This window comes from Giraffa tippelskirchi, chromosome 11 (genome assembly GCF_054371585.1).
Source record: "Giraffa tippelskirchi isolate mGirTip1 chromosome 11, T2T-mGirTip1v1.2.pri, whole genome shotgun sequence".
In the NCBI taxonomy this organism is placed as follows: Eukaryota; Metazoa; Chordata; class Mammalia; order Artiodactyla; family Giraffidae; genus Giraffa; species Giraffa tippelskirchi.
The window spans coordinates 146,392,075-146,404,289 of NC_137285.1; the positions used below are offsets into that span (position 1 = coordinate 146,392,075).

The following is a 12,215-nucleotide window of genomic DNA, read 5'->3' on the forward strand; positions in this document are numbered from 1 at the left end:
TGGGTCCCCATTCTGGGCCACCCACCAGCTGCCCCGCTCCCCTCCAACACACATGAATATCCTCTTCACCCTGCTAGGGGTGTCCTAATACCATGCCGTGTCGGCTCCCCCCAAGGACATTGTCTTCTTCCGGCTTTGGCTCGGATTCCTGGCTCTGTCATCCCTCCCAAATGACAGCCTCCTCACGACGTTTGGGCTTGGAGACCCTCGCGCTGGGCCACTGTGGCTCTCTATTCCCACCCTGTGCCACAAGGTAGGTGCCTTCCTTGTGCTGCCCTCCTCCTGGCTCTAAGACTGCACCATTAGGAAAGGGAAGCAGAGGAAGAAGAGAACGATTTTAAAACACATGTAGTTTCTCTTTGCTCAAAAGTCTCTAATGACTTCGGATCACACTGAAAATCCAAACAACTCACCCCAGGGCTTTTACAGCTCTACGTGATCTGGTCTCTGTCCACCCTTCAAATTTCATTCAGTACCATTCTCCCTCTTGCCACCTGTGTTCCAGGCACATTGGCCTGTACTGTTTCTGTGACCACATGAAGGTCATTCCTACTCTAGGGCTTTTGTACTAGCTGTCCTCTGCTTGAAGCCCAACTACCCATCTAAGTAACTAGTACTTAGTTCCCTCTCTCCCATCACCCCATTTGAGTTTTATTTGCACAGTAGTTACTATTGGTATTTTGTTTGTCTCTGTCCACTAAAATCTAAGAAAGCTCCATGAAAGCTGGTTCCTACCCACTGCTATGTCCCAGCCTCCGATGAAAGAATGCAGTTGTAAAAAGCAAGGCTCTGTTAGAGCTCCACCCTGTAGAGCAAGCTCTATGCAGCAAGTGATGTCTCAGAGTGGTCCCTGCGCACGCTTGTCATCAGGGTGGCACTGAACACTGCCGGCCTCCCCTAATGCTGGACCCCATGTGCAGCCATCACTATTCCCACCTCTACAGTCATCATGGAATCACTGCCATGGGCAATACCACCATTACCTGTGTCAGAGCTTGGATGCTTGTGTTGATGTCACCACTGGCTACTTGGGAGATAATAAAATTGATTGTGGATGCTGTATTACTGTGCATATCATCAAAGTGTGGAGAAACAGCCCGGATCCTATGGAGCAGAGCAAAGGAAAACATTCAATTATCACAAGGTATCCCAATGAGTTGGAATTATGTAATTCCCCACTACATCCATGTTTCAGTAAGGAACCTCTATTAGCCAGACAGTAATCTATTCAAAGGAGATCAGTCCTGAATATTCATTGGAAGGACTGATGCGGAAGCTGAAACTCCAATACTGTGGCCACCTGATGCAAAGAACTGACTCATTTGAAAAGACCCTGATGCTAGGAAAGATTGAAGGCGCGAGGAGAAGGGGACAACAGAGGTTGAGATGGTTGGATGGCACCACCGACCCAATGGGCATGAATTTGAGTAAACTCTGTGGGAGTTGGTGATGGACAGGAAGGCCTGGTGTGCTGCAGTCCATGGGGTCCCAAAGAGTCAGACAAGGCTGAGCGACTGAACTGAACTGAATCTATTCTAAAAAGTTCTAATTGGACAGAGAACTCTTTTCAATATGTACACTCTGATGATCATGAACTGCTTATACTTAAATGGGTTAACTTACTTGGGCTCAGGAATAAGGACTGGTTCAAAAATGTCATCCAGTTTGTGCTGAACAAGTTCTGGCATTTCACACCGCACCGTGCCACTGTCATTCTCAATCTCATCTAGGTCCAGCTGGAATTCTCGGCGAACCATCTGGGCTGCCTCAGGATGCCCACTCATGCTTCGGGCTTGGCTAAGGGAAACAGAAGGAGGGTCCTGAACTAAAAGAGACTTCTGAACCTAAGGGCAAGAGCAGCACCGCCAACCGCCCCAAAGCTGCAAGACAGATGTTCAACTTCTGGTTTCAGCCCCCCTGAATGATTTAAATCCTTGCCTCTAAGCAAGTGCCTTCAATGGGCAACAACACTGGTTCGTGAATATCCTAAGAGAGTAGATTAACTTGTACTTATAGTACTGCCAAGTTATAAGTATTCTCTCTAGTTCACTAAAGCCAACAAACCTTGTACTGCTATTCCAGTTGAGGCAGTAAATAATAAAGAATATTTATATTGACTCAAAGGTCACGACTTCTGGGCAAAAACCTAAGAAATATCTAGACTGCCTGGATCTTTTCCACCAATTGAACTAGTGTTTATGTTTTTCTCATTACAAGCATCATCCCATGCAGTGTTCAGTAAATTTTATACTTCAGGGACAATCACCTCTTTTTAGGAATATTCACTCTTGACGAGTTGGGACCAGCATTACAGCTAAGCAGTAGATATTCACAGTTTCCAAATTGGTTAAAATTATACTCATGATATGACCCAAAATAGAGTTGTCTTGCTTAGAAGGCAGTTTGAGTCCCTAAGCCAATTCTGGGTTACATGCATTTTACTCAGCTTTATGAGAGGAACAGGAACCTGACCATGACCAAACATAACACAAGGAAGAAGGTGAACCAACGCTTTGGCCACAGGACACCAAGCTGACACTCCTGCTAGCCAGTGGACTTTCAGGGAAGGCTTGACTCACGGCTACTTGGACACCCTCCACCCTGGTTACAAACTCTATACCAGTAGCCCTCCAGAGGGGATGAATCCAAGTCAGAAGTTAGAAAGATATAAGAGCCCTGCTAATGAGAAATTAGCAGGCAGTACTTACATCCTATAAGTGCGATACATAATTCTGTCCACGGAAAAGCAGTGAAAGAAGGCACAAGACTATTTAGAAGTGGTTTTGAGACAAAGACAATGAAGACTGAAGGATTAAACATTTGGTTACAAGACATATACCCAGACACTGTGTCATGCATGATAATGGCTACAAGAACTCAAGATTATGTTATAGGATACGCTCTGAGCACACAGGCGAAGTCCACAGAAATGCCCTCCGACCAGCATCTCGCCCCACGCACCTGAGTCTGGAGGACACGTCCTCGGCTGGCCCCTTGCGCAGCGTGTTGGTGCTGGAGCTGATGCTCTGTGTGCGCTGGGGTTTCTCTTCTGCCTGTTTTACTGGTGCAGCCGAAGGCCTTTTTGCTGACCGCTTAATCCTCTCCTCAAGCATGCTCATATCTTTTTCAGAAAGCTGTTAATAGAAGCCATATTTGTTAGCTCACCTCTCTACTAGAATTCCAAAGAATTAAAAACCTCATATGGTGGTTTAGTCGCTAAGTCGTGTCCAGCTCTTATGACCCCATGGACTGTAGCCTGCCAGGCTCCTCTGTCCATGGGATTCTCCAAGCAAGAATACTGGAGTGTGTTGCCATTTCCTTCTCCAGGGGATCTTCCCAACCCAAGAGTCGAACCCGGGTTCCTGCATTGCAGGCAGACTCTTTACTGAGTGAGATACGAGGGAAGCCCCAAAACCTCATATAATCTTGATGTAATTGGAAGACCCAAGAATTAATCTCCGTTTTCATGCTGAAGCAAACATAACCTCCTAGGTTAGGGTATGTTCACTTTCAAACACGACCTATACTTTAAAATCAACTGTTGCTAAAACCTGACTTGCTTTAGTAAGAGAACATATGAAACAAGAAAAGGATACAAAAGGAAAGGCCCCATGAATAACTACAAATAAAAAGGTCAAGAATTAAACAGAACTTCATGTTTGTGGTGTCACCACTAAACTAGTGGTGTGACTATGGGCAAGAAACTTCACTTCTGGTCATCTGTAAAATTCCCATCTGCTTTATCTCCTTCACTGGCCTTATAGTGAGGATTAAATGAGATAAATGTAAATAAAAATATACAAGCACAGGGTAAATACATGTGCTACTAAGAGGTAACTGGAGTGACGAACAGGTCCAGTCACGATAGTGATTGGCTCAGAGGAACTAAGGAGTCAAAAACAGAAGAGAGTTTGGAGAGTCTGGCTCATGTCTGCAGCTCAAGACCCTTTTGATCTGACAGGTACCAGAATCCCACATTATACACGAGTACTTGTTCACTAAAAAGTAAATGCAGTAAACGTTATCAAGGAGATTGCCAGGCACAACTTAAATTCCAGACTAGCTCAAATTTCTTGATTCAAAAATAGTTTTCATCTAAAGCAAATTGGTAAGAGGGGAATGCTCAGAAAGAAAATCTAACTTCCAGTAAAACACAGTCTTAAGTGTCCCAAAGTAATCAGATGCACCGTCAAGGGTTTATATGGATTTCAGGACACACTGAGAGGTTGAGTTTTAATAAAAAGTGGTAAAAGTTGAGATGGGACAAAATTTGTCACCTACGTGATCTTTCAATGCACAACATGCTGAAAATGTTCAGAGAAAAGTGACTCACGGTTCCAATCAGCTTGAACACTTGATCCCCGTGTACATTGTACACTGTGACAATGGTGTTGAGTGCAGCATTGCGCACAGCGTTGTCACGGTCTCCTATGTGAATCGCTATCTCCTTTAAGGCTTTTCCCGGGGTTGGTTGGCAAACATTCATGCCATAGGACTCGACCAGACAACCCAGTTCTTCCAGGCACTCTGATGGGGAAAGAAAGGCTAGATTAAGGACACTCAACACACATTTGGCACAAAGACCTATCTTTACTGGATACATTTCCCTTGGCATACATGAAGGGCTAATCTTATTCTGGCTCTGCCTTGAATTTCTCCTTGTTTACTGCCTTCTACAAAATATACAACGAAACAATGGTGCTATAGCAAGTGCTCCTAGAAGGGATGCCTGTGAGTCAGATGGCCCCTGTGCACTTGATTTTGTCACCAGGGAGGTACTGGGTGGTGCCTGTATCACCTGATACTGTGGCTCCACCAGTGTGCAACTCATCACTCTCACAGTCCAAATCAGAAGGCTGGAACCAAGAAATTTCCTGGTTCATCTATAAACTATTTCTTTGAGAGGTCACTGTTGCATCAATATAGGCACAGGCATCAACCAATAGTTGGCTTACCAGCTCTCTGCTTGGAGTTCTTGGATTTGGTTCCTTCCATGATGAAGGGGAACATCTTGCTGGCTGGGTAGACAAGGCACATCCGGTTCAGGATGGCACGGACATCTTTACGAATGACATCCTTTGGCTCTCCAACCTGGTCAAGGAGGAAATAATAACAAAGTGAGGCACTGTCTGAGTAGCAAAGGCGCCCCCTCGTGTGCCGCTACACCCTGAAAGAAGAAAAGGAGCGGGGAAGGTCATCATCATACAATAGATGGGAGATGGGAGAGGGAATAAAAGTGCAGGGATTGAAGTAGCTGGGAACTTGAGTAATCTTCCAGAGTGAGAACAATGTACTACCTTGAGGATGAGATAGGGGATGAAGGAAGATGCTTCGTTCTCAGTAAGATGATATTCTTCATCACTTAGCAGGGTGAAGAGCAATTTTAAATATTCTAGGGTTTTCATGAGGACGCTTGTATTGGTGTCAAAAAACCGCAGCGTAACCCACTTTAAGATAAGATCCAGGCAACCAATGACACCCTCTTTTTCGCTCTCCAAGTGCTTGAAACAAAACAATAGAAAACCCCCACAAATTAGACTGTATAAAAATTTAATTTCTATTAGGCAAGTAACTCTTAAATTTTACTACAATCCAAAAAAAAAAGATAGTAGATTTTTAAGCCTCCATTTAAGACCCCAAATTATAGACATGTAGTCATTTATTCAATCAGATAGTAAGAAAGCTCTAAGAACAGAGAACATGGTATATTCTAGTTCCTTCCCGAGTCATGCAAACTTCTGATTATTTCACAGAGCTCAGCATTTTCACACATCCAAGATTCATGCCTATTCATTTTGTTGCAAACTTACATCAACCATGACAGCAAGGGCCTTGTTATGATGCTGAAAGTCTGAGTGAAACATCTCATCTTGCAGCCATTTGGCCACACAGCTGGACATCTGGGTCTTTAGCTGCTCAGTGTACTCATCCCGTGGAGCAGTGAAATTCCACTTTAATACCTGAGAAACAAACAGACAAAAAACAGTGAAAAGGGGCTGCAAGGGGTTCAACTGAGATGCATAGAGACATTCTATTTAAAGCAGCTGCAGGAATCAATTTAATAGGATATTTTTAAATTCACGAAGATTAATTTGTAATTAAATATGAATGCAAAGTACACTTTCAATCTGTCATACTCTGGAAGCTTAATTCTGAAAATCTTTTAGGAATAGAACTTTCAGCAATTTTTACTAGAAAAATCAATGCTTTGTTATCGTATAACATGGTGAATACTGTTGGCATAATTTTAATAAAGGGAAAATTTGAAATATGTATAAAAATTTTAAATGTACATATCAATCTAGGCATTTATTATAAATATACTTACATACATGCACAAACTGATATTCAAAGATGCCTATGGCAGTATAGTTTATAAGAGCAAATACTAGAAGCCACTTAAACGTTTACCATAGTGGGTTGAGGATAAAGACAGGTACACACATACGATGTACCAATAAACTGAAAGCACATATGCGTACAGACATGGAACAATCTTCAAGACAGTATTTCAAATACCATTAAAAGAAAAAAGTAAGATTTAGAACGAAGAGCATGGGCTGTTCCCACCACTTGTGCACAAGGAGAGCTATATATTTATTCATATATGATTGTACAGGAATGGAATATTATTTTTAGAGTAATAAATTTAAAAACTGGTATTTTCCCTATTCAGGGAGACTGGAATAGCAGACATCCTTCTCATACTTTCTGTACTTTTTTTGCAGTTTGAATTTTAAAAAAATTATGTATTTTGAAAAAAATTTTAACTGATTAATAAAACCAAAACATCAAAAGATAAATTATTGAACTAGTCATATATAGTTATCAAACCTATCTTTTAAAGTATCAGGTACAAGAAAGATTAAGGAGTGGCATATTACATATGCTTTAATTGATAAAAATCAATGACTACTTTCCAGTCGTTGATTCTAAACAAAATAAAAACCCCACAAACTCCCCCAAAATTTCTACTTCTTTCTACTGAGAGAAAAAAAGGCAACATCTCCATTCCATAGTTTCTTTGGTAGGAATTAATGCTGTAGGATTTAATATTTCCATAATGCAGTCTTAGAGAAACAAGATACAATTCACAAGCAAAAGATTTAGTTAGTTATTAGATATTTCACAATGATATGAATTTCAGATAGAAACTTTAATTCTTGATTATAAAACAAAGCAAAAACTTCCTTAAGACTTTAATTCTTTCCTTACCTTTAGTCCTTTCTCATCTTTCATTCTTTGCTCCTTCCCATTTGGAACAACAATAAATATAGGACCAGATTTGTCTTCATCTTCCTTCAAGCTGGTTTTGCTCGGAACTTTCTTTCCTTGGGCAGTCTACAACCAAGGTGCAGGGAATAATGGTTAGATAGATTACTTCTCCTTAGGATTTCACTGTTACTGCCTAGTAAAAGGGTACCATGTAAACCAGACATCTTTCTATATCATATTCCAAATGAAAGAAACAAATGAGTAGAATCTTGCATTGATATGTTTGTGTACAGGTTTTCTTTTTTTTTAACTAGAATATAATAGTAGCTACTTTATTAAATTTGTAAAATGCCCCGATATTTCCCCAACCTTCCAACCTCATTTTAATCACTGGGAGATCTGACCAGGAATAAGTACACACACATAACGAGAAGATACAAAGTTGTAAGTGTTGAAATTTCCCACAGATAAATTACTGATCTGCTGTTGCTGCTGCTAAGTCGCTTCAGTCGTGTCCAACTCTGTGCAACCTCACAGACGGCAGCCCACCAGGCTCTGCGGTCCCCGATTCTCCAGGCAAGAACACTGGAGTGGGTTGCCATTTCCTTCTCCATGTGTACAGGTTTTCTAGCAATGTTTCCGATAGCAGGCTTAAGTAACTGTTGGTTAGTGCGTGGGTGGGCACATGATGTGGCTGGAAAAGCTATATCAATGGTCTGGGTCACAGGTTATTTTTGTTTACTGGACAATTCTTTAAAAAAAATTGAGAGATAAGTGACATATAAAGCTATGGTTTTTCCAGTAGTTTTTATGTATGGATGTGAGAGTTGGCCTATAAAGAAAGCTGAGTGCCAAAGAATTGATGCTTTTGATCTGTGGTGTTGGAGAAGACTCTTAAGAGTCCCTTGGACTGCAAGGAGATCCACCCAGTCCATCCTAAAGGAAAACAGTCCTGAATATTCATTGGAAGGACTGATGGTGAAGCTGAAACTCCAATACTTTGGCCTCCTGATGTGAAGAACTGACTCATTTGAAAAGACCCTGATGTTGGGAAAGATTGAAGGTAGGAGGAGAAGGGGATAACAGAGGACGAGATGGTTGGATGGCATCAACGACTCAATGGACATGAGCTTAAGTAAACTCCAGGAGTTGGTGATGGACAGGGAGGGCTGGCGTGCTGCGGTTCATGGAGTTGCAAAGAGTTAGACACAACTGAGCAACTGAACTGAACTGAATGAATAGCTCTTTTCTGTCTTGAAATCTTCAACACCGTTTATAGCTTTCCATATTAATGACGTTTTGAATGGCAGTCACACATTTAATATCACTTAGTTGAGAAAGCCTTTCTGTTTCTCTGCATATAAAATCTCTATCACATCATTCTAACTGAAGACACTTTGAGAACCTGCTTCTAGAGAAAACTGCTCAAACATTTTAAATACTTAAGTTACTAAAGTGGCTCTTAAAAATAATCCAAGATTTAGAATCTTTGTATCAGATGGAAAGAAACTGTGAACATATAGTATACATATTTAAGGTAAAATTAGAATTTCATTACTGGAATTATTATTATAGTAAATGCAGCAAAAGTCTGCTATTTCCAGTAGGCCAGCATTTCTTTCTATTTCAAAGACTGAAGCCATCTAGTCAAAACAAATAAAGAGATGAGTTACGTCAAACTGCTTTGTAAACTGCAAAAGTCTGAAAAAAAAAGTGGCATTAAGAATAGAGTCAAAACTACTTTAAAGCACTTGTGATCAAAAATGAAAATAAGCACTTGTTAAATGTGGGATGAGGAGAGGGAGGAGGACAGGAAAAGAACAGTTTTATTGGACAGTTCAGAAGATAATTACCCATTTAAATTAACTCACTGAATTGAAGGACCCAAGCACAGGGAAGGAAAATGAGTAATTAATATTGAGAAGAACAGCCACAGGATGGCCCTTCTATAATGGGGATGTAACAATAAATGTACTGGATAGTAAAACATGTCCTCCACTGACACATTTTCATCAGTTACGTGTAGTTAATAAAATAGTTTTCTCTAGATTTACTATTGATTGTACAGTTCTGCAATTTCCCTTTTGTAAATATAGAATAGTCAATACTCTGAATGCAGTACTTGGATGCAATCTCAAAAACGACAGAATGATCTGTGTTCGTTTCCAAGGCAAACCATTCAATATCACGGTAATCCAAGTCTATGCCCCAACCGGTAATGCTGAAGAAGCTGAAGTTGAACGATTCTATGAAGACCTACAAGACCTTTTAGAACTAACACCCAAAAAAGATGTCCTTTTCATTATAGGGGACTGGAATGCAAAAGTAGGAAGTCAAGAAACACCTGGCGTAACAGGCAAATTTGGCCGTGGAGTACAGAATGAAGCAGGGCAAAGGCTAATAGAGTTTTGCCATGAGAACGCACTGGTAATAGCAAACACCCTCTTCCAACAACACAAGAGAAGATTCTACACGTGGACATCACCAGGTGGTCAACACCGAAATCAGATTGATTATATTCTTTGCAGCCAAAGATGGAGAAGCTCTAGACAGTCAGCAAAAACAAGACCGGGAGCAGACTGTAGCTCGGATCATGAACTGCTTATTGCCAAATTCAGACTTAAATTGAAGAAAGTAGGGAAAACCACTAGACCATTCAGGTATGACCTAGATCAAATCCCTTATGAGTATACAGTGGAAGTGACAAATAGATTTAAGGGACTAGACCTGATAGACAGAGTGCCTGATGAACTATGGACAGAAGTTCGTGACATTGTACAGGAGACAGGGATCAAGACAATCCCCATGGAAAAGAAATGCAAAAAAGCAAAATGGCTGTCTGAGGAGGCCTTACAGATAGCTGGGAAGAGAAGAGAAGTGAAAAGCAAAGGAGAAAGGGAAAGATATTCCCATCTGAATGCAGAGTTCCAAAGAATAGCAAGGAGAGATAAGAAAGCCTTCCTCAGCGATCAGTGCAAAGAAATAGAGGAAAACAACAGAATGGGAAAGACTAGAGATCTCTTCAATAAAATTAGAGATACCAAAGGAACATTTCATGCAAAGATAGGCTCGATAAAGGACAGAAATGGTATGGGCCTAACAGAAGCAGAAGATATTAAGAAGAGGTGGCAAGAATACACAGAAGAACTGTACAAAAAAGATCTTCATGACCCAGATAATCACGATGGTGTGATCACTCACCTAGAGCCAGACATCCTGGAATGTGAAGTCAAGTGGGCCTTAGAAAGCATCACTACGAACAAAGCTAGTGGAGGTGATGGAATTCCAGTTGAGCCATTTCAAATCCTCAAAGGTGATGCTGTGAAAGTGCTGCACTTGATATGCCAGCAAATTTGGAAAACTCAGCAGTGGCCACAGGACTGGAAGAGATCAGTCTTCGTTCCAATCCCAAAGAAAGGCAATGCCAAAGAATGCTCAAATTACCGCACAATTGCACTCATCTCACATGCTAGTAAAGTAATGCTCATAATTCTCCAAGCCAGGCTTCAGCAATACGTGAACCATGAACTTCCAGATGTTCAAGCTGGTTTTAGAAAAGGCAGAGGAACCAGATATCAAATTGCCAATATCCGCTGGATCATCGAAAAAGCAAGAGAGTTCCAGAAAAACATCTATTTCTGCTTTATTGACTATGCCAAAGCCTTTGACTGTGTGGATCACAATAAACTGTGGAAAATTCTGAAAGAGATGGGAATACCAGACCATCTGACCTGTCTCTTGAGAAACCTGTATGCAGGTCAGGAAGCAACAGTTAGAAGTGGACATGGAACAACAGACTGGTTCCAAATAGGAAAAGGAGTCCGTCAAGGCTGTATATTGTCACCCTGCTTATTTAACTTCTATGCAGAGTACATCATGAGAAACGCTGGGCTGGAAGAAACAAGCTGGAATCAAGATTGCCGGGAGAAATATCAATAACCTCAGATATGCGGATGACACCACCCTTATGGCAGAAAGTGAAGAAGAACTAAAGAGCCTCTTGATGAAGGTGAAGGAGGAGAGTGAAAAAGTTGGCTTAAAGCTCAACGTTCAGAAAACTAAGATCATGGCATCTGGTCCCATCACTTCATGGGAAATAGATGGGGAAACAGTGGAAACAGTGTCAGACTTTATTTTTTTGGGCTCCAAAATCACTGCTGATGGTGACTGCAGCCATGAAATTAAAAGACGCTTACTCCTTGGAAGGAAGGTTATGGCCAACCTAGATAGCATATTTAAAAGCAGAGACATTACTTTGCCAACAAAAGTCCGTCTAGTCAAGGCTATGGTTTTTCCAGTAGTCATGTATGGATGTGAGAGTTGGACGGTGAAGAAAGCTGAGCGCCGAAGAATTGATGCTTTTGAACTGTGGTGTTGGAGAAGACTCTTGAGAGTCCCTTGGACTGCAAGGAGATCCAATCAATCCATCCTAAAAGAGAACAATCCTGGGTGTTCATTGGAAGGTCTGATGTTGAAGCTGAAACTCCAATACTTTGGCCACCTCATGCGAAGGGTTGACTCATTGGAAAAGACCCTAATGCTGGGTAGGATTGGGGGCGGAAGGAGAAGGGGATGACAGAGGATGAGATGGTTGGATGGCATCACCGACTCGATGGACATGGGTTTGGGTAGACTCCGGGAGTTGGTGATGGACAGAGAGGCCTGGCGTGCTGCAATTCATGGGGTCGCAAAGAATCGGACACGACTGAGCGACTGAACTGAACTGAACTGAATACAGTGACAAGCTCTGAATCTTGATACAGAAATTGATGACAATTTGCTGTGATTAAAAAACTTAATTAAATGAAAAGACACCCGAGGATATTTAAGGCTGAGCATTTGAAAACATTTCTTGAAACTGTTCAATTCTGCATGGATGCTAAAAGGACTGGCGATCCATCAAATCTCACTGGTGTGGGGACAGAAGGTCCTTTGAGTCTAATCAGAACATTTTGTTGTATGATGACTTAACAGCCAAATGTGAGAGAAGTTGCTTACTA

At 41.4% G+C, this 12,215-nt stretch overlaps 1 protein-coding gene and 1 non-coding gene across 48 annotated transcripts in view; both read right to left on the minus strand.

Annotated features, from left to right (window-relative positions):
• The window catches only part of CKAP5 (cytoskeleton associated protein 5), a 102,075-nt gene that overhangs the window by 12,527 nt on the left and 77,333 nt on the right, over positions 1–12,215 (minus strand). For 38 of the 47 annotated variants that reach the window (XM_081538583.1, XM_081538566.1, XM_081538591.1 and 35 more), the window contains 8 exons: positions 7,216–7,341; positions 5,811–5,960; positions 5,298–5,501; positions 4,956–5,091; positions 4,334–4,527; positions 2,962–3,134; positions 1,624–1,797; positions 984–1,104 (listed from right to left, as the gene is read on the minus strand). In XM_081538583.1, the coding sequence (XP_081394709.1) occupies positions 984–1,104; positions 1,624–1,797; positions 2,962–3,134; positions 4,334–4,527; positions 4,956–5,091; positions 5,298–5,501; positions 5,811–5,960; positions 7,216–7,341 (1,278 nt within the window). Of the gene's footprint in view, positions 1–983; positions 1,105–1,623; positions 1,798–2,961; positions 3,135–4,333; positions 4,528–4,955; positions 5,092–5,294; positions 5,502–5,810; positions 5,961–7,215; positions 7,342–12,215 lie in introns of all 47 variants that reach the window. The other 9 variants (XM_081538548.1, XM_081538568.1, XM_081538542.1 and 6 more) reach the window with 1 other exon arrangement.
• On the minus strand, positions 4,731–4,841 carry LOC145528081 (small nucleolar RNA SNORD67). The gene has a single exon (XR_014070152.1). It is a non-coding gene; the product is annotated as a small nucleolar RNA SNORD67 (small nucleolar RNA).